A 22,716-nucleotide genomic window follows, 5' to 3' on the forward strand; every position below is an offset into this window, starting at 1 on the left:
GGTTTAAGTAGTACTTTTCTGGAGGCTCATAATGTAGACACAAATGCAAACAAGCTATCATATGAGCATCAAAGTACACCTTTACTCTAGAAACTTAGAATTATGTGAGGGCCATTTTTTGAAATATTGAAGTTTGATTTAATTCCAAACACATCAGTACAACTTAGTATCCCACATCACATCCACTATATCACCTTTTAAGAACTGTACTGACCGGGAGACTCGGTTTGTTTCAACTCACAGGCATTACATGTCCTGAAACTGTTGTTTCAGTTGTATTAAAAGCAAATTTTGCAAAGAAGGACTATATCTTTTTTAAACAATAAAAACTTGAAAAGCTGTGGGAAGAACTAACCAGAAAAAAACTTAACCTCTGACTCCTAACTTAGTATAACCAGTATTTTTCAGCTTCAGATAAACACACTTTAGTATGCCAGTCATGCCAATCCCTACATACAGGTAGATAGCTGCAGTCATTCTCAGCTTCTTTTGAAGTAAATTTCACTTGATTTGTTTTCTTCTTGGGCATTGTTCAGCGGGGTGAGATTTCTGTGTTGCAGAGTGATTTCCTGCAAGGTGGCCTTCTTGCCGTGGCCACTGTTGTTATTGCCCCCTGCCAGCTCTTCGGATTCAGTCAGAATAACAACTGACGCTGTTTCACAGTTGGGCAGCACAAGTGTGCCATGGAATTGGAGAGGGGATTTAAAAATAGTGATTTGATCTCTGTAGAGCTCCTAGAAATACCTAGAAGCATCTGAACGTCCATACCAAGAAAAGAAATACCATAACGTCTTTCTGAACTACTAAGTTGTTGTGATCTGTAATTCTCAGACTAAATTTAAGGCAGAGTTTACAATAACAGAAAATGCAATGCAGTGCATAGATACCTTACAGTAGGACACATCATGTCTAGGTGCTATCTTTAAAAATTGCTTAGCAGTATGTCTAAATGGAAACTTTAATATCCACTAGTAACTAATTTCGTTGAGAGAGCTATGAATTCTATGGTGTAGAAACTGTGAATATCCCTTATCTCTGACAACCATTGCAAGTCTCAGCTTCTAATCACTGGCATGCTGCTTGCAGGAATATATTCAACAAGGCGGTTAAGACAATACTCATACTAGTGAACAGGGCAAACTGTAAAAGGAAGAAAGAATACGTAGAGATTTAAAATTAAATACTTACCTAAGCAAGAGGGGTTTGGAGTCTTGTTTAGAATGTTCTTGTTCTGTGTCTTCCCCTCAGCCCAAACCCTTTGGTTTCAGCTGTATTTTGATTGTTACTAAAAAATACTGAGACCTACTTTTTGGGGTTTTGCATATAATAATGAGGAGCGTACTATATTTAATTACAGAAGACATTGACAACTTAGTTTTGTTCACTGACTTCCTATCAAAGAACGTTATTTGATCCTGTTGTTCTCATCATCATCATGTAGGTGCTCTAAACATACAATAATGAAGCAGTAGTATAAAAGAAAAAAAAGAGCCTTTTAATATGATTATAAAACCTGACATTTCAGCTTTGAAGTTTCTGCTTCTCCTGTTTTTCTTGTTAACCTTTAGTTCCATTTTCATTCAGCAGGCTTTTAGTGAGAGCTTCTCATATTACTTTCTGCAACTTTTTTTACAAAAACATTTGGAAAATCCAAGTATGAAATGCTCTCAGCAGTTCTCTTACCATAAAATCCTTGATTACCGATTTCAGTGTTTTTTAAATAGACTTTGTTCTTTTCAGGCAAGTTCACTTTGTGGAGTTAAGCTGTGTTTGTCAGTCTTCTTGAAGTCAAAGTATTTAAGATGCCTTTCTTTAATTTTCCTTAAGTTAAAATTACTTTAGGTTTTGGAGGTACTGTGTAGTTATAGGTGGTACTCTTGAGAAGTGCTATTTAAATATAAAATGATATCAAACTAGTGATCTGAAGAATAAATATACCACTTTGCTGCTTTTCATTCTGAAGCAAAAGCAGGAAACTGATTAAGACAGACCACTTTCTTGAATGTATCTTACTGTGGCTTTTTTCCTTATACGTGTGATACTATGTTTACTTTACTGTGAATCTAAATTTGTAAAAAGTAGGATTTGTTTTTCACTGACTTTGTACCCTCTATTTTTGTTACTTTATGAAAAGTAGCAATCTAAAAATTTCTAGATATCCTGTGACCGTTGAGTTTGTTGTTGTTTCTTGGGTTCGGGCTTTTTTTAGGGGTGGGGTTTTTTTTTTTACTTAAGTAAAATATTTTTAGTATTTCAGGTGTTTCAGAGATGTCATCCATATCACTAGAAAATACTTATCTAGCTGATCTAGGACAGGGGAAGAGAAAGGTAAAAGTTAAGACTTAGGCAATGGTGACTTAGAGTTCTGAAAAAATTTCTGTGTTTCCTTATCTCAAACATGAGCCATTTGAGTATGTGAGAGTCCTGCTATCAATTCCTTGACAATATGTTGTTCTGATTTAATTGGTAATTGTGGTTTCTGAATTTGAATCCTCTAGACACCTCTACGTCTGTATAAATAGCTAATGCAGGGTATGTATGTGCTGATTGGAATGTCAAATATTCAACAAATCATTTCAGCCTTATACCACCAAACTGTTTGTTCAGAATTCCAGGGTAGAAAGATACACCTGTATTCTTGCATACAAGGAAATGGCTTTACTTAGAATTTCATCCTTGTTATTTTTTCTGAACTTACTGTGTGATGATGTACATGTGTTACAATCTCTATATTTCAGTTTATTGCTAACATTTTCATGGGAAAAGGGTAGGTTATAAGTTTTATGAATTTTTGCGTCTTGTCTTTTCAGGGTTGCCTTCCTCTTGTGCTCATGTTTGATATGAAGGAAGAAATTGAAGTAGAACCGCAGTTTATAACACAGCTAATGGAGCAGTTAGATGTCTTCATAAGCATTAAGCCGAAGCCAAAGCAGCCAAGCAAGGTTGGTGAAAAGCTAATACATTCTTTCTAGGCTTTCATGACAACTTTTCAGAGCTGATGAGTTGACATGTCTGCTCCTCCTCCTTAACTTAATGGATCATAAACTTGTAAAAGGCATATGTATTTTCTGCTTGAAATATCAGTTTAAATGTTACAACAGCTCTCCTTTATGGTAATTCGAGTTTCATTAAGTATTTGACTATACAGAGATTAGCTTTTGTATGTAATATACTGATAAAAGGAATAAATTATGAGGCGGCAAATTGTATCTGACTAGAACTACTCTTAATTTGTTTTTAAATAAATTCATCTTAAGTTGCAGCTCTCCCACATAACTGCAGTTTCTTTAGCAATCAGAATTAAACAAACAAACAAACAAAAAAACCCAAACAAAACCAAAAAAAACCAGGTAATAAGACTATGAGAAAAGTCTGTGTGTTCTAAACAAGATCTTGAAAAGAACCACAAGAAACAGAATTACAAAATACTTCTAACGGGATATGTTCACTGTAAAATGTTCAGACGAGTATGGATAGGTGACTCTGTTATCTGCATTGTTGTCTATAATGCCATAACAGACAAAAATTTCAAAATATTCAGCGAGCATTCCTTTGTGTCAATAAGTAAGCTTCTCTGTGTAGGGATATATAAAAATCAATACAAAGAAACATCATGTAGAGAATGTACAAGAAACAAATAATGTTTTCTGTAATTTAAGTTTCCAGGCATTTGTTACTTTATTTTCAGACAGCTATGGATTTAATAGCTGAATTTAATATGAACAACTCTTTTGTCCACTTCAAGGTATAGACCTCAGATAAAAGACAAGATGAGATTTTAATTGTTGATTCACTTCTCTAGATCTTGGGGCACTTAAGATTTGGTATACCAAATAGCACCAAGGTACAATGATAATTATTTTTCTTAGACAGAAAGGTCTTTCATCATTCTTGTTATCAAGTGCATACAAAATCCCTAAACATCATAGTAACATCAACACCACTGAATTTGAATAGTTGCTAATGGGCATTATCTCATGTTGTTTCACACCACTATTTTAGTGATAGTCATGAAGGTGTATTAAGAAGAGTTATGTGTGTTGCAGGTCTGTGTTATGTAGTTGTGTTACTCATTGGTTTTCCTTTTTTGTTGGTTTTTTTCTTTCCCTGCAGTCTGTGATTGTAAAAAGTGTTGAACGAAATGCCTTAAATATGTATGAGGCACGGAAATGTCTCTTGGGACTTGAGAGTAGTGGAGTCACCATAGCATCAAATCCGTCTACTGTCTCGTGCCCTGTTGGCCTGTCTTGTCCTGGTTTGGATATTTTGTCTTCAGCAGGACTAGGACTCACTGGGCTTGGTATGCATTATATTCTATATATATCGTTGTATTTTTTTATAGATCTATATTTGTTTGAAACTTAATTCTCTTGTGCCAGAAAAAAGGATCAGATGTGTGTTTTGCATAAGGAATCATTTTAAAGCATTAGAGAATTCTAAAAGCATCTGGCCTTTCAAGGGCTTGTTGTTGTAAAACTTCCAAGGCTTTCGTAATCAGGTATGTGGCTCATCTCTGTAGAAAATCCTCCAGAAGCTCACGAACCATTCAGCTGAAAGTGAAAGGGAGGGAAATACAGGTGAAGTAGGACATTGCTTTTACAACTTTCAGAAGAATCTTTTTCAAATGAAATTTCTTTCTTTGGCAATATTGTGATGTCTCAGGCTGTTCTGAATTTGGGTAGGTACTTAAGCCTGTCAATAGTACCATGAAAGTTAACATAGCATAACACCACATTTCGGTTCTGGCTGTATCTCACTGTAACTGAGGGATGCACATGCTACTAGTTTAGACCTTGCTTATCAGTATGAAATTTAGGACAGAAATGTGTAAGCTTTCTGTCTTAATGTAATTTTATAGAAGCAGTGCATAGTCTAGACTGGAATTACCATTTTATTTTCAAGCTCTGTAAATACCCTATTATCAGAAATATCTAGAAAACCAAGTAGCCCCAGAGGAATTTAGTGACAAATCTTGACACTGATTCTTGAAACTCAAGAGTTCTCACGTAACCACCAGGCTCCCTTGCAACCTGCTGTCCAGGAGCACTGCGTAGTTCCATGTCGTGTGCTTTGTTGGGTGTCACATAAGGGCAAGTGTTTGTGCTATTTGACTGTGGGTTTTAATGCTGCTTTTGTTACTGTTCCTGTCACGCCTGCACTTTGGGGTTGGGGTCTTTTTTACCTCTTTAGAGTATAGTGCTGAACTGCCTTGTGAATGCTCTTACATGAAGAGCTGGTTTGAGGGAATGCATTTGGGGGATGACTTGCAGTCAGTATTGAAGATGCAAAATGGAATTGAAGAGTTCTTACTGTGGAAGTAGTGGTTCGTTCATAGGAGCTTCTGAGGAAAAGGTTATTGTCAGAAATGAAAGTAAGGTTGTGTAGTGGAGTTGCTTTCTTGTTTCTACGTGATGATTCTTTGAAACAAACTGACAGAAGCAACAGAGGAGATACAAAGGGATGGTAGGGCTAAAATTTGTTTGTAAAAATACGTGCTGGTGCAATTTAGTGGGGTTTTGTTTGTTTCTAATTGGTACTTTTGTGAAAAATGTTTTTCTGTAAGTCTTAGCTAAATATCCACTTGCATAATTTTTTGCAGGCCTTTTAGGTCCAACAGCCCTGTCAGTCAACACCTCAACTGCTCCAAACTCTCTGTTGAATGCCCTTAATAGCTCTGTGAGTCCCTTGCAGAGTCCAAGTTCAGGCACGCCTAGTCCCACGTTATGGGCAACATCTCTTGCTAACACAAATGCCACAGGTTGGTAGAAGTTAAATGTGAATTAAATGAACTGTGCAACACTAAGTCAGCAGAATGACAATTGAAAAGTCTGGAATCATTCATTCTTTAGAATCGTAATTCTTATTTATCTGTGTTAAGATAAATTTAAATACCCAAATTTAAGGTTATAACTTAATATAAACTTATGACATGCTGTCACATGCAATGTTTTCATCTGTTTTATATAGAAAACGATGTTAACTTACAAAGTAATGGTTAGATAAAGCATTACAGTTTTGGCATGCAATTATAATGGAAACTTATTTAGTGATATATCAAAGCTACATAAAGATAGATATTTAAATAAAGTACTATGATGCCTGAGAAAGCTAAATGAGAAAAATAATCAGAACATGACCAAATTTTGTTACAGGTTTTTCTGCTATTCCACACCTAATGATACCATCTACTGCCCAAGCAACCTTAACTAGTATTCTCTTGTCTGGAGTACCTAATTATAGTCAAAACACTCCATCTCCGCCACCAGGCTTGACTCCTGTAGAAGTCCACGTTAATGGCATGCAATCAGAGAGTAAAAAAGGCTCATCTTCTTTAAATGGTCATGTGAAGGTAAGTGATATTATCTCTGGAGAATCAGATCTGTTTGTAATAGATATCTACTAAGAAAAGCTGAAAGAGAAAACTAGCTGTATTAGTAGATTCTTAAAGCTGCTAAGTTTAGAAATGGAGCAGTGGTGTTTTCAAAATATGACTTAACAATTGAAAAATGGAACATTCAAACATATTGTTCTCCTATATCAGGAATTAATTTCTTGTTGTTCTGCACAGATAGAAAAGGGAAATTCTTTCAATATTTCCTTGAGCTTAACAATCACTTTAGTGATTTTTGATAATCATTACAGACCTCAAATATCAAGTATGCTGCACTGTCTGCTACATCGCTAGGAGAAAATGTATTAAGCACCAACCACAGTGATCCAGTAAGACAAACAAGTAGTCATGGTGCCTCAGAACAAGTAGCTGCCAAGTCAAATAGTGCAGAAGGTAAGATTTTGGCATTTTATTCTTTTCTTCGGTAGTGTTTGTGCAGTCTACGTAACGTTCATGAAACAAAAAAGTAAATGTATTGCCTGTGCATTTGTTTTGCAGCCATGTTGAAGGAAAATATCGCTGGATCTCCCAGATTCACTGTAAAAGAAAGTAAATAGAAGTTGCAGTATGAGCTGTACTGTTGATAGAAACACCTTAAGTCAACATAAATGCACTTGTACAATTTTATTTATTCCCTAAGAGCAGAGGGAAATAACCTATGAAAATTTTAGTATGTTTTACAGCAGATTAACTTCATTGCTTAAAACAATCTCTACTGGTTTAAAGGATGTTGTATTTTTGCTTTTAATGAAAGGAAAGAATTAATGCCTTTGAGAAAGTTATTGCGGAAAATTACGTGTAGATCAAACCTAGATGACACTGGCAAACAAAATTTATTTGCATGTTTTGTAACAGCATTTCAAATACGCTGCCTTTTAGAAGCTAAAGCAAGTAATGCACTCTTCCCATTATTCTTGGAGGGAGGGAGAGCTAGTTCCCCTTCAAACTTGAGCAAATACGTGTATAGGCCTTGTTTTCCCTTGCAAATACTGATCAGCAAGGAGATGCTCTTTTATTAAGGGTTGTGGTCGTTTGAAATGCTGATTTGAATAAAAGGTACATTGCCCAATTAAGGTGATAAATATTTGTAAAAACACATTCTAAAGATAGTTGAATATTAAGCAAGGAGTTCTTAGTCCAGTGAAAGTTATCTGAGCACCTGGCAAGGTTTATTAAAACGGGATATAAAATCAAATTTGTTAGAAATACTTAGTTACTTCTGATTGTCAGTCTTCAGATTTAATATTAACTAATATTACTGAAAATAAATCTTTAAAAAAGGAAAATACTTAGCGTGTCTGTAATATATGTGAATACTAACACCTTTTTTGTGCATCTGAACTTACATTTCTGATTTCTTAACCTTGCCCAAGTTATTATCCCTGAAGACTACAATAATTCTGTAAGGAGGAAGAGCAGGTTTTATAGTTGTCATTCCTTCAGTAAGTTCATTAGAACATAAGAAGGTTTTTGTTTAACTCTTCTCTTTATTGGTCTGTAGGTTGCAATGATGCTTTTGTAGAAGTGGGCATGCCAAGAAGTCCATCCCATTCAGCAAATACCAGTGATCTGAAGCAGATGATGAGCTCTTCCAAACAGGCCTGTGCTAAGAGACAAACGGTTGAATTACTTCAAGGCACCAAAAACTCTCACTTGCAGTAAGTTAAATGTACAAATACAGATTAATGGAACTTTAGCAATGCAAAAATACTGAACATGTTTTTGTAGGTAGAAGGGGTGGTTCAGTCATAAGATACTCAAAGAACTGATTTAAATTGGGTTTGATTTTTAATCACATTGGGCATTAATATACCCCTCAGTTTGTCTGATAATTGCAAACTTTGAATGCTTTTTGTATACCCTAAGTATTTTTCTTTGTTTTGAAAAAATAAATGCCTTTCCTCTGCCACAAAAGTGGGGATGTTTTTCAGAGGAATTTTCAATACTTATTTCTAAAGGATGCATTTTTGCACTTTCCTTTTTTTATTGATTGCTTTGAGAACAATTCCTGAGACAGCCTTTTTCCTTTTGTGTCTACCTGAGGCTGTTTTCTTAGAAAAATGATATTCGGGGCATAACAGCATGTTCTCAAACACTTGTCTCAATGATCTTTTTTGTTTGGTTGGTTTTTTTAATGAGCCAGCAGTGGGAAAGACTCTTTTGAGTCATAATATGTCTTGGCAACACAGCTTTTGTGCTTAACGCAATGTTTTGTCCAATCTACTCTAAGTAGTGTTTTCACTGTTTCTTTTGGGAACTATTTATCATCACTCTTTTGAGATGCATATTTTCCCTTGCCTCATTTATTTACACTGTAAAAGCTATGATATGAATTTCATTAATTCTTCTTTCAGAGTTTAGAAATCCAGGGATTCCTGCTAACCAGACTCAGTTGTTTGTCAGTCAGTCAGTTGTTTGTACGTCTTGTTCTGTTTGCTGAAGATACAGTGCTCACGGTTCCCTTAGGGCATTTTTCTGGGGTAGTCTTACAGCACCTAAAACATGATCACTTTGCTTTGAAGTAAGAGTTTATACTGTTCTAGAGTAGGCATAAAACGTGGCCGATTTTTAGAAAGAAAAGTTTACATTAGGAGATGCTTTGGCATGTGGGACTGCAATTATTGAAGCTTTAAAAGCAAGTGGGACCCATGTTAATTTTTATAGTCCCCGTTATGCTTCTCTTCATTCTGCTACTATCAGTCTGTTAGAAATGCTGAACAGCTGGCCTGAGAAAGGCTAAATGATATGAAGTCACACTGTATAGGGATTGCATGGGCTACTTCCAGATACCAGACAGCTGAAATCTGAATCTATAAGCTGTGCCTCATACTTGGTAATATAGGAAGCAGCAATACATGCTTTGTTTCACTGGCGGAGAAAAAGGTAAAGGAAAGCTGAGACTTTGGAAATGTTGCTTAAAACACAGAGATGTTTGTGTGCTGGCATTTCTTGAATTTTGCTGCCAAATTTCTCAGGATAAAGCTCAATTATCAAAATTGCATTGAATGTTCACTGCTTGTGAAAAAGACGACCAGAGTTAATACTGACTTTGCTCCCGCAGTACCGCAGAGAGACTGCTCTCAGATGCAGAGCTAAGTGCTTCTGAAAGTCCTGTGGCTGATAAAAAGGCTCCTGGAAGTGAACGGGCAGCAGAGCGAGCCGCAGCTGCCCAGCAGAACTCTGAAAGAGCACGTCTAGCTCCACAGCCGTCATATGTAAATATGCAGGTACATTTCCCTGAATAAACCCAAATCTAGCACAGAACTTGATAACTGCAAAGTGAAATTACCATGGAATGCAAAGGTGACTGATTACTAGACTGACTTGCCATTACTGTTTCAGTAAAAGCATTTCCCAGCAGAGTTGTTAACTCTTTCATCTGGAGTGGATTGTCAGCTAAAAGTCTTGAAGACAAAAGAGCCCTTATGCTTCTATTGAATAAGAAAAATTTAAGTACAGAATAAATTGGATGGCTATATTAGTCTACACAAGCATCATTTGTGTGTAAAAAAAAAAAAAAAAAAAAAACCCATTGCTTTGAGAGAATTACATCTACAAAAGACATTTTGCAAGTTTTTATAAGCAGTGTCGACACAATTTTTTTCTAAAGCTTCAGGTTCATATGCAGGGGGATTTACTGGAGTAACTACACTGGTTTTGCTTTACAATTATGGATCTGTATATTTACTCTTTTTTTTTTTCTTGTACTGCTCCTACTTGGTTAACTACAGCCTACTACTATGCTATAAACTACTTCCATGTTATTGCAAATCTCCCCAAAGAGAGAGACCCCTTTGATTGTTTGTCAAGCATTTACTAACAGAGTAGTTTTCAGCATAGACCTATCAGTGTGTGGGCATTGCTAGACTGCATGGAGTAGTGGAACAAGACTAAGGTTAGTGTTTTGCAGCCCTTTTCCTTAGTTATTCCTTTAGTTATTTCAAGTAGTGAATTTAATGCTTCAGGCTAAATACTGCATTTTTGTAGTTCAGTGTGTGCTTAAACTTCCTGATCTGTAATTCAAAGAAGTGTAACTTAACCAGGGCTATTTAGACTTCAAATCTTCCATTGTCTTAGGTAGTGCAAATACAAGGGGTTTTTTAATTTTCTCAAAACTTCAGTTCTTTTCATTTCAGAAGATGAGTGCATGGAGAAGAACTAAATTGAAAGATTATTAAAAGTAACTGTGGTTCCTAGATTTGCTGTCTAAGATGTATGTTATCTTTTTTGTACTGTTGAGGAATGTTGTAAATGCTAAGAACAGATGATTAAGGAAGAGAAATTATGCTTGATAAGTGTCTCATTTAAAAAAAAAAATTCTGCCTAGACAGTTTGTAAATACTGCTGCAGCCTCACTCAAATGGATATCAGTTATTTAAAATCTTTGTTATCTACGTTTGGGTGAACACTTTAAGTAACTAAGGCTCTAACTGGACTACTGTCAGCTTATTGTGCAGTACCTCAGGTTTCTCCTAGGTGTATTCACTGGCCATTTCCAAAACCTCTGTTTTTACAAAGAGCTGAGTACTGGAATGACTTTTAGTTAGAATGGCAATAAAGCTGTCTTCTGCATGTTTAATTTTTAGGCATTTGACTATGAACAGAAGAAGCTACTAGCAACCAAAGGTATGTGGATAAACAGTGACTTCTGAAAAGTTTGCTAGTACACAGCTGAAAGAATTTACTGAAGCTTCAGTTTTGTAATTTGTTTTTTTATCAAATCTAAAGCTGATAGTGAAACATTTGTATATTAGTTTTAATGTTCCAAAATTTTCTTAATACCAACATAGTATAAAATACAGTATAAACAATTTGCAGATGGAGTGCTTTCTGTGTGAGTATATCCATATGCAAATGATTCATGTTGTTTTCAGAGACCTCATAGCTGTAATACTTGATTTTTATTTGGATACAAATTAAACTTTAAGATATTTGTCATATTGACAAAGTTGCCCCTTATTTGAGGGATAAATTAAGTTACAAAATTGATAAGGGCCTTAACCATATCTTTGACCCTGTTTAAAAATAAAACAAGTACCCCCACACCAAAAGAAAACCAGAAACCCCTCTTTTTGAAACAGATATTCTTTTGTCTTCCTTGCAGCCCTAGAGGCTTTAACTATCTTCAGACAGACTAAATTGCCTTAAGGGTAGGATTCAAGCTGTGTAGCAAGTGGAGGTGTTTAGAATTTACCATTTAGTGGGTTGAAGTCTGTTAGCATACATGACTTCAGGATTATCAGCTCAGTACCTTTACTGATGTTGAGATTTACTAATTTGTGTCTGTGTTTTTTCAGCTATGTTAAAGAAGCCAGTTGTAACAGAAGTGAGAACTCCAACGAATACATGGAGTGGTTTGGGGTTCTCTAAATCTATGCCTGCAGAAACTATCAAGGAACTAAGAAGAGCAAATCACGTATCGTACAAGCCATCTATGACAACTACATATGAGGTATAAAAAAAATATACTGTAAGGGAAGCTTATTTCTAGCCAATGATACAATTGTTTCTCTGGAGAAATGTCTGTAACTTGTAAAAAGAAGTCTTGCAGATAAGATTTTTAGCTTTCATCTTAGCGTTCTAAATACTTCTTTTTTTATGGTGAAAAAAGTTTCTTACGTAAATATTAAGGCATATGGAATACATTCAGCCAAACACACAAAATTATATCTGCTTTATAAATCTTACTCTCGCTTTATAGAAGTCTGCTCCTGAAAATATATTTGTTTCAAGAAACTTAAAACAACTTGTGGGACCAAATATCTCAATACTTGTAGATGAGTGGTAGAAATTTTGTAACTTATTAAAACAATGCGTATATAACGAATAGACTAGATAATGTGAATCACTGCATGGTGGAGCAGAACATTAGACTAAGAAATGGCTGCAGTTCATCTTATCTTCTGTTGACAAAGCTGTAGAACTGGAAGAGCTTTCTCTATTTGCACTATTCATTGGGCCCAGAAATTTCCCAGGGAGAAGGCAGCCACAGGGTGCAGCAAGTCTCTTCAGAGTCCCACCACGGGAATCTTGCAGGGAACTTTTGTTCCTTTCTTTTTAAAGGCATTCTGAAGTTGCTTTTTAGTGTCTTTCCTTGCTGTAATTTTCCCCAGCTTCCACAGAGACACCTTTTTGTTTATTCCTGTCCTACTTAAATAAAATGTAAATGGTATGTTTCTACAGGACCGGGAATTCATACAGCTTTTCTGTAGGATATACCTATCTTTTAATGCAAAAGAAATATCCAACCATGGTAAAAATGTGCCTTGGTGTTCCCCACTTGACGTGTGCTTTTTGTCGTTCAACTACATATAACAGGTTTGGATTCACGTGATGAGCTTGTAGTAGTAACTAGGGGGAGAGAAAAAGCTACAACTAAAATCTGTGAAATTTTTTTAACATACTTCCCTATACTGATTGAGGTGCGGTGGGGTTTTCTCCCAGACCGTGATGCACTGCTAAAAGTCTCTAAGCAGCCATGTCATTCTAACCAAGAAAACGGTACCTTAGTCACTTGGAGTCTACCCATGTGCAAACCACAGGCTTAGCTCTCTCCCGTGAAATGATAGCATGTTAGGACTCCCGTTTCCATTGTTTGTTATGAGCTATTGTGGAAACACTTGTGGAAGCTAAAAACCTTGGATTGCTTGTGTCCTTCTTCTATTTAGCAGTTTTCAACGTCATTTGTATTAGAGGCAGTACCACCCCACTTATTCCATACATGTGCACGTTTGAGAGTCATGTGCTGAAATGTAGTATTGGTATTCTAGTATAATGTCTGGGAAGTTAATTTGTAAAATAAGCGCACCAAACATATTTAATGTTCACTGTGATAGCTTACTGTGCATTCAGTTTTCCAGAAATATTGGACGACATCTTTTTTTACTTCACAACTCTTAGCCATCACTGTGATCTAACATAATGTAGAGGCCCTGTCTCTTTTTGCTCTTCTGTAAGACTTGAAGTCAATTTCTGCCTTTCTTCGTTTCTTGAGTCATGCTAACCATAGCTCACACCTTCCCAATTTTGCCAGTGACGAGGAGCTTTTGCCTTTTTTCTTCTGTGGTCTCAATTTTCCTGCATAGCAGAAAAGATTGCTGCCTCCTATGTTACGCTTTTCACCTGGAATTTGATGCAAGTGTATAGAATTAAATTGTTTATTTGGTTCCACAATTTTTAGTTCATGTAAGTTTGTGGTATCAATAATGTCCCATTTTGGGGGGGTATATCCCCACCCAATTCTGTAGTTAACTGTTGCTTTCAGGGAATACTGTTGCCTTATTTTGGAACACTCTGACCCCCAGTGATGAGACTTGATAATTAATATTTTACAGGAATATGAAAATCTCCTTTAAAAAAATTTTTTTAAATCTGCAAATTCACAAACCATTGCAGAATTGTTGTTGTTGTATTGTATACGATATTATTGCCAAGTACTGTGTACTTGATCCACTTATCTTCAGATAGATGTTCTGTTATGTTCTCTTCCCCGTGAAGGGATGTAGTAGACAGACTACTTTGTCTAGAATTTTTATGGGAATTTGATACCATGGAACATTTTGGAAACAAACTTGGAAATACTGAGCAATTTATTTTGAAGCAACATCTTTAAATAACTTCTGCTCAAAATCTGTAAGCTGCATGTGTTTTAGGCACACCTGCTGTTTTTGTGTCCGGTTTGCAATTATTTGACTATTGATCAACTGCCAAAAGAATGTTTGCAAGCATTAAAAGCTGTTTGTTTTTAACTGAGCTGCTTCAAAGAAAACATCTGAGTCACAACGAAACTTCTGTTTTCTGCCCAAATTTCCTTTTTGTGATTTGCAGGGTTCATCGATGTCTCTCTCACGGTCCAACAGTCGGGAGCACCTGGGAAGCGGCAGTGAATCTGATAACTGGAGAGACCGTAATGGGCTTGGACCCACAGGTCATAATGAATTTGTCTCCTCAATTGGCAGCCCTAAACGGAAACAAAATAAATCAGGTTAATAATTTCTTAAGATCTGATTTAAAAAAAAAAATCGTATTGATATCAATGAATATTTATCCTACTATAAATGTTTCCTGACATCACTAGGGATTTAAATTACCAACACCTTTCTACAAATTAAAAAGTGAAAACTTATGAAAGATTGTGTAACATGATATATGAATAATGGTCCAAAACACTTTTAAGGAAGTGTTTTAAATGCAAGACATTCTTGCTGAAAGCTCTTTGTTGTCTTGGAAGGGGTTTGTTGAGGTGTACTGAAAACAGACTTAATAAAAGCTTATTTCTAGACTACCATTGCTCTGCTCTGTTGTTGATGCAACAACAACAGCCAGATCCTTATATGGGCTATTTGCTCGCTGGTGGAGAAGTCATAATCTGTGCTGATACTGAATTTTAAAGCAGATTCTCTTTATGGTGATAAAAGAAGACTACCTGTATGTTTGGCATGGCCTAGCACATGATTTTAAACACTGGTTTTCTGTGGATACAGGCTGTAATTTTTTAACAATTTTAAACAATGTTTGAAACTTAAAAATTAAAATTTTACTTCAGTTGAACTCTTTGAAACTTAATTTCCTGTTTTTAATAACTTAATAGATGCCTTTCTGAAAGAGTGAAAAAATGGACATAGAGAATACTGGTCCATGCTAACTAACTGCATTATGGGGAAATAACTACTATGGCTATTTATACTATTTTGTTGCATTTTTCTTATAAATAAAATTTAAATCCCAGATTAACTGCAAAGTACACAGTAAAAGCTGGACATCCTAAGAAAGGATAGCTTCAATTAGAGAAAATATTCATGGTTGATATACTTGTAATTATTCATGATTTTAAAAAGCATATTAGTTCAGCTGTGAATGGCTGCATACCATATTCTACGTACTTGCAGAACAAAAGAGATGAAAAGTTTATCTTTGAAATCAAGCCATTCATGTTTCCAAGTTAATTGGGCAAAAAAGGAAGCTCTAGGTTAATCAAAATGTACAAAAGCATTAGAAGACACTTAGAAACATGAATACATTGGCAGTGGGGGAAACTGTTCTATAGCAGCTGTAGCATTCCCAGAAAATGAAATGTGTGGAGGAGGGAGAAAAGAAATAGCTACGAGGTGGCTGGACAAATGTATTTACCTTAATGTATATGTACTGGAGTACTAAAATGTAAGTCTTCATTGACACAGTTGCATAGTAGTGTTGAATTTTTTTCTTTGCTTTTTGGGGGTAATGCTTCCTGACTGCACCAGTAAGAAGTGTTTTTTAATATTCAGTTTTCAATACATGACCTTGCATCATCTGCCCTGCGTGTGGGATCATGAATTTGTTTGGTTATTTTTAGTATTATCTTACTCTGATAGTGAAGCAGTTGAGGCGCCACCTTTTAAAGTCTAGAAATTAACTTAGTTATTGCTTCACTTGTCAAACTTAATGTTCACATTTTCAGCATTGAATGGTTTACTGTATTTTAAAACTCTTTTCCAAAATGGAGCTGAGGTTGATAGAATTTCTCCAAACTCTGTAAATCCAACCCCAAATGCTTCTAACTAGTTTGTGCCCAGAAAATAAGAAATGTAGCATAGCCAGTTGTGAAAAGTAGTGGTTTTCACATCCTATTGGCATTCTGTGGTGGAGGCCATAGCAGAAGTTGCTGGGGCAATCTTAATATTACTCACCTGGGAAAGTATCCTTTACCTCTTGCAAGCTTCCTATGCATTCACTGTTACTCCTTTCTGTGTCTGTAGTAAGGGAGGAAGCACTCACAGCGGCCCCATCTCTACACAAATTCTTGATGCACTCCCTGGGAGCTATCCTTTTCTTAAGCAGCATGAGGAAAAATAATTATGAACTCTGTGATTACATACTATCAGTATGCAAACACAGAGGAAGGGGATTGTACTGCTAAATCAGTTTTCTTGGGTTTTTGAAGAACCTCACCCTGGAAACGTTTTTTAAAGATACACCTTCTAGGAATGCAGTTTAAAATTGCATAGGGAGCATATTTCCAATTTTAGTCTTTTATAAAACTATTGCATTTATTTTTTGTCTGTATTGTACTAAAATAACAGCCAAGTCATGTGGCTACCATGTAGTTCCTTTACTAGGAATCGCTCCAGCATGGTTTTCTCCCCATCCAGACCAAAAAGGGCTAGTTGCATTTGTGTGCAATGATGTTTTCCAAAATATTCACTGAAGAAGAGAGGAGAGGGCTTAAAAGGAGGAAAAGCAATGGGGTCTTTCAGCTCTTTCCCCATATGAGTTCCTGACTTGTATCCATGTGACAGTTCACATAAGGTGATAGTATTGCCTAAAACATTTACCCAAATATCTTTCTATAGAAAACAAACACTGGAACTTAATTAACAAAAAATTTGCTTTATGTTGTTCATTCTCTCAGACCACTGGGAAGCTTTTTTTGCTGTATAATAAAGATTTAAAGATTTTATTAATTTAATGATCTAATTGAATACAGTGTTGATATGACAGAAAATTGTGCACTTCTGTGGTTTGACTCAAGTGCACTTCTTCCCTTTCAGCTGAACACTATCTCAGTAGCAGTAATTACATGGACTGCATTTCCTCGCTGACAGGAAGCAATGGCTGTAACCTGAACAGTTTGTTTAAGGGATCTGATCTGCCTGAGCTGTTCAGCAAACTTGGTTTGGGCAAATACACAGATGTATTCCAACAGCAAGAGGTTAGTGTTCCTTTGAAAGACACTTTTGTGTTTGTCACATGTTTTCCAGCAATAGTTGTTCTGTCTCTTGACCAAAGCCACTAAGAAGTCTCACTTTGTGACAGGATTTTCATGAGCTGTTCTTTCAAAACTGTATCATATATCTTTCAATTTCCAGACAGCCAGACTGGACCCAAGTACTATTTTGTCCTGCACCTTTGATTTAGACTTAACAAAGAGTTAAACTAGGTTTGGGTTTTTTGTTTGGTGGTTTTTTTTCATTTTCATTCAAGGAAGTTTAAACCTTGTCTCCTACTTGTAAACTAGGGTGCTGACTAGAATTTAATAGCTTTTGGTCAGCTTCACGTATAGGTTATGGAAATCCAGTCTGCATTCAGCAGTAATGTTTTGTCTTGGCTGGCGTTGGGGTCACATATTCATCCCTTGCCTCTTCCCCTGTGTGCCAGTTGACTTCCTTTGATCCACTCGCGTCAGGAAGATAAGGTCAGTCATCTGTGTGAGCTTTCCACCTCCACACCAACTAATGTCAGTTTAATCCAAGTGGTAGTGTTTCATTTCTATAGAATACTATATAGGTACAGCCAACTCAGTTATCTGCAGATAGTTTATTCTGGTGACAAATTTAACTGTGTCACAGAAGTGCAGTGAGCCCAGCTGCAAGACTTACTGGCTTAGGCATAGAGCCTCTGAGCTTGTCCTGAAAGCACTGTCGTCATATGTGGGAAGTTGTATGTGTCACACTGCTGGAATTAGGTGTACTAGGGAACAAAACAGATGTCCCTGTGGGTTGTGTCAGTATCTCATGTGGTACAGGGGAAGGACCACAGCTGGATTTGGCATCTTCCTGTGTTCAGGGGCCAGATGTCCACTTCTGCACCTTTATCAGTACTGCGGTCTGCACCAGTTGATGGTCTCAGCTTTGCACCTGCATGTTTTCTCCTAATAGACCACACAAAGTAAGGTTTTTCAGATCGCTGTCATTGAGAACTGTGTACAAGTTCATGAAGAAGAAACTCCAATAGGACCTTCCATTCATTTTGCATGAGTTGTTCTGGTGTGCCAATATTTCACTTCAGATTTGCTTCCACAAGAGGAAAACTGCTCACACCAGGGGCACATTCAAGTGCGTGCTACACTATTCCAAGGGTAGACATGAGGCAAATTTGTACCTTCTCCTGTGCACTAAGTCATTCACGTATATGCACTCACGGCATCGTCCTGAGTCCACTGAAGTGTAGTGCTGCTGTTTCAGCCTGGGGTCAGCTGGATCTGGTGCGTCTCCTGCCAGCATTTCTCTCTTATCGTACTGCTTAAGTGCTGGGGGGGGAATTTTATTTCTGTGCAGGAACTGGCTGCACCTGAGCTAATGAACTTTTTGGATTGCAAAGCACTGGCAGGTGTGGGATAGAAACCAGCCTGGGTTTGCCTGCAACAAGTGGCAAGGTCTCAATCCTCAGTCTGAAGGAATAAATCCAGCTCTGCCTCAATTCTGTGTACAGTTCCTCGGGTTTATCTCCTCTGTACTCCCATGCATGTTCCATAATACCCGTATTATCCAGTCATTAATCCTTTCCTATTATCTTGGCCACTCTCCTGAAAAGGAGAGATGGCTGTGTTGGTTTCGAACACTAAAGGTGGCTTTTGTTTGACAGGCAGGTTTTTGTTTTGTTTTTTTCTTACCTCTAAGAGTTGCTTATGAGGTGTGAGGTGAGCCAAGTAGTTTGGCCAGAGTGAAAACTAAACAGTTTTCCACAACATTTCTGTGAATGTTTGTGGGGTTTTTGCTCCCAGTACAATTCACGGTTGCACACACTTTGGATTGCTATGCAATACTCAGTGCTTTAACTCAAATGTGTCACCAGTAGCTGAGCAGTCATCCTCTGTTAACCTGCTATAGTCTGGAGCACCTACTATATCTACAGACTTGTATAACTGGCTATTCCCAAGTACATTGTAGCAATTGTGGTAAATACTCAAAATCTCAGTGTCACAAACAAGTAAGATTAATCTTTTGTGCTTTTCTAAAACTGCTTGCTTTTCAGTTTATCTGCTGGAAATGCAGAGTAGCAAGTTGAGCAACTATGTGAAGAAGCCATTGGAAAGCAGTGATTGCTGTTTACTCTGCCAACCTATTCTTTGCAAGTAACTGTAGGGAAAAAAAATGTGAAGCTATCCTGAACCACATTTATGGCTTAATACTTCTGGGGAGAGACTTGTTTTGCATGATTTTCTTATTTCTTTTTACTCTAGATTGATCTGCAGACATTCCTTACTCTTACTGATCAAGATTTGAAAGAGTTAGGAATTACCACTTTTGGTGCCAGAAGGAAAATGCTGCTTGCAATCTCAGGTAAATAACACAGATTATAATTTGATTTTAAGTATTGTTTGTATTCTTCTCACCTGAGTTGTGTGCTTGTAGTTGACAAAGGATCTTGGAAAGACTGATAAGAATCTAGTCCACAGAGGTCCTATCGACTTGTCCCTCATCAGAAGGCGCTTAAAACCAGGCTTTACAGAGTTTTCACATTATCAAATAAGATTTCAGTTGCATAGTCTTGTGTCCGCTTGTAAAGTTGGAGCTTGGTAGAAAGTTTGTTTTGCAGCAGATTGTGAACTTTGTTTTATGCCCTAAAACTGTGGGTCCTAGAAGCTCTGGGATTACAGGCTCTGCAGAGTCTGAACAGCACTATATACTGGTTGAAACTGGTATTTTCAAGCTTTGGGTTCCCAGTCCTCCACTTTATTGATTAGCAGAGCAATCAGCCTACTGGGAAAAACTGCCTGGGGAGGGGGTTGCGGGGGGGGGGCCTTTGGGTTTGTTTTGTTTTCTTGTTTGGGTTTTTTTGTTGGGGAGGGGGGGGAGGGGGTGGGTTTTTTCAAGGCCAGTTGTTTCTGCAAAATGTACAGGTTTGAAAAGAAACATGTAACTCATTTCAAATTTTTCCAACCCTCTTAAATTAAAAGGTTGTCTTGTACCCTACATGCAGAAGGATGAAGGCCAAATATAATACCTTACAATGTGTTGTAGTATATAATGCCTAACTAGATTTTTTTCTAATTGTAATAAATAGCGTGAGATTTCATATTACATAGGAGTGCTCTGTCATCACTGTCTAGGCAATGAATCTGTATCAGAGGAAGAGTTTTTTCTTCAGATGTTTCATTGTAACACTAGATCATTTGTCTCCCAATTGCCTCTTTTCTACTGATGCCATTAGTGAATGTTTTTTATGAATTTAAAATGGTGGCATAAAGAGGGTAAAAATGCAATGTACTTAGTTCAATAGCAGTCATGAAAATCTATGCAATCTTTCAGTGATTTGTATCTATCATGGAGTTTGTTTTTCCTTTCCCCACTTTTCTATTCTTGTAAACATTTTGGATGAGCAATTGCTAATACAAGTTTAGGGTGCATGTTGGAATGAGAGGTGAGCATCTTTTTTTCTAAAAGTCCTTATTAAATATTGCTTTAGTGTTGTGTTTAAAATCAAAAATTGTACATTGAGAAATGACCACGATGCTAATAAGCTTTTCTGTCATCTCAGTTTACATTGCATGGTTGTGCTGCAGCCATACATTCTGTGTGCATGTACCTTCAGGAAGATTGCAGCCTTTGAGTATTATAACAGAACCTTTTTAAAGTTTCAGCTATGTCAATTTGATCTAAATCAATATTGCAAAATATTATCTACTCCACACTGTATCACTGCCAATTAAGAATTGCACCAAATAGATGCCTGCATCCCAAGCAACCTGTATGAATCTTAACTTGGCACTCTTACTAACCTGTTGAACCGTTAAATTGAACGAGTACCTCACAGACACTTTCAGTTCATGCTGTTCTGTCTAAAATATTTTGTTTAAATAGAACTTTTGCTTTTGGTTTAGATGAAAATATTAAAATTAATTTCTGATGAGAGATTTATTTGTGTGTGTGCCCTTTATAGAACTGAATAAAAACCGAAGAAAGCTCTTTGACCCATCAAACATACGTGCCTCATTCCTGGAAGGTGGAGCTAGTGGAAGACTGCCGCGTCAGTATCATTCGGACATTGCTAGTGTTAGCGGTCGCTGGTAGCAGTAAGTTGTGGCTCAAAAAGTCAGATGTAAAGATGGACATGGCAATCCTGTGGACAGCCTTCACTGCACACCACCCTCTGCACTTTGGGAGTTTGGGTGTCAAGGACCAAAGCATTTTGTCTGCACAATACTGTGCCAAAAAAACAGAGAAAACACATTTTGTCTGTTGTCTTTCAAAACACCAAATGTGGGTTACGTTTTACTCATGTAGATTGGACAGAATCTGCAATAATAATAATATAGGGTTCTTTGTTTAGTATTTTATTACCTATAACTATAATGTATGCACTGAATTTTTACTTTGTTGAATGAAGGAAGAATGAAAAGCTGGGATGCCAGAGAGCATAGATTTTGGTTTTATCAAGATGGATTTTTCTGGTACTGCTTAAAATAATTATTGAGGTCTTTCTGCACTTTACATGTTCTGATTTCTTGTCCTGTGGAAATTTATTTCTCTCTTTCATTTCCATATCAATTTTTATATTGGCACTAATCAAATTTTTTTCAGGTGTTCCTGCATTAAGTCACATCTCACTATAATGGTACTAGAAACTGGTTCTTAGGCAGATTTTTCCCTCTCTCTGTCTCCCCAGTAGTTATCGAAGAGATTGTTCCAAAATCAAGCCACATGGTAGTGGACCAGTCCTATTATGCTCTTAGGAAGCAGTCTAATGCTGCTTGCAATAATACTCACTCGCTGTAACAGATGCAATGAAAGACCAAAATGGACCTTGCAATATTAACCCTTTGCAGTCATCATATTTAACTGCTGCCTGTTATGCTAAAACTGTTTTTAATGGTTGTCTCAAAGCAAAGGGCTATTTTTAGTACCCTGCCACTAAAGGACACTTATTTATATCAGACTTTTATTTTTAGATTCTATACACCTACAATACGTAACAGATTAAACTGATCTACTGCAGATTTATGGTAGAGAATGAAAGGCATTCATCAGACTAGAGCTCTGGGTTGTCAGTTTGATTAAACAGACAACTAATCTAATTTGACAAGACAGCACTGTTGCCATTTAATAAATGACGCATATTACTTACATGACTATGCATGCAGCAATTAAGCGACCTACATAAAATAGGTGTAATAGCATCTGTTTTGTTCAATCTAGATTTGTAATTGTCAGCTGCAGAAGTGTTTAAAACTCTGGAGATGAACTATTTCTGAAACAAGTTATGTTCAACAGAAAGAGTCCATATTATAAGTGGCTAGAGCTAACTATTGCATTCTTATACTGTGAAAGTCCAAATAATTTGGCAATGTTATTCCTCTGTCTTTGCAGATGTCTTGTTATGGGTTTATGAAGGGTTCTGATATAATGAAGGAATTCATAAAGTGCCTCTTTCTGCAATGCAATATGAAGTTTCCAAGCATTAATTTGTTGAAAAGCATTCCCATAAGAGATATTGTGAATTACCTCTACTGTAATGTATTATTTATGTTCAGTGTACAAGCCTTTTGAGATGGACATAAACCACTGTCAAGTGCTCTTAACAGAAGGCATTAGAAAAACATTTACAGTAGTTGGGTTTTATGTAAA

The 22,716-nt window shown here is 36.7% G+C and overlaps 1 protein-coding gene across 1 annotated transcript in view; it reads left to right on the top strand.

Moving 5' to 3' along the window:
- Positions 1–21,162, top strand: part of BICC1 (BicC family RNA binding protein 1) — a 73,432-nt gene extending 52,270 nt beyond the window's left edge. The window contains exons 8-20 of the mRNA XM_010567888.1: positions 2,811–2,942; positions 4,114–4,300; positions 5,600–5,758; positions 6,153–6,349; positions 6,643–6,784; positions 7,893–8,049; positions 9,453–9,618; positions 10,978–11,017; positions 11,689–11,843; positions 14,219–14,375; positions 16,921–17,081; positions 19,332–19,431; positions 21,032–21,162. Of these exons, the coding sequence (XP_010566190.1) occupies positions 2,811–2,942; positions 4,114–4,300; positions 5,600–5,758; positions 6,153–6,349; positions 6,643–6,784; positions 7,893–8,049; positions 9,453–9,618; positions 10,978–11,017; positions 11,689–11,843; positions 14,219–14,375; positions 16,921–17,081; positions 19,332–19,431; positions 21,032–21,162 (1,884 nt within the window). The remainder of the gene's footprint in view (positions 1–2,810; positions 2,943–4,113; positions 4,301–5,599; positions 5,759–6,152; positions 6,350–6,642; positions 6,785–7,892; positions 8,050–9,452; positions 9,619–10,977; positions 11,018–11,688; positions 11,844–14,218; positions 14,376–16,920; positions 17,082–19,331; positions 19,432–21,031) is intronic.
- The last annotated feature ends 1,554 nt before the right edge of the window (positions 21,163–22,716 follow it).

Source organism: Haliaeetus leucocephalus, unplaced genomic scaffold (assembly GCF_000737465.1).
Source record: "Haliaeetus leucocephalus isolate CR32 unplaced genomic scaffold, Haliaeetus_leucocephalus-4.0 Scaffold229, whole genome shotgun sequence".
Classification (NCBI taxonomy): domain Eukaryota; kingdom Metazoa; phylum Chordata; class Aves; order Accipitriformes; family Accipitridae; genus Haliaeetus; species Haliaeetus leucocephalus.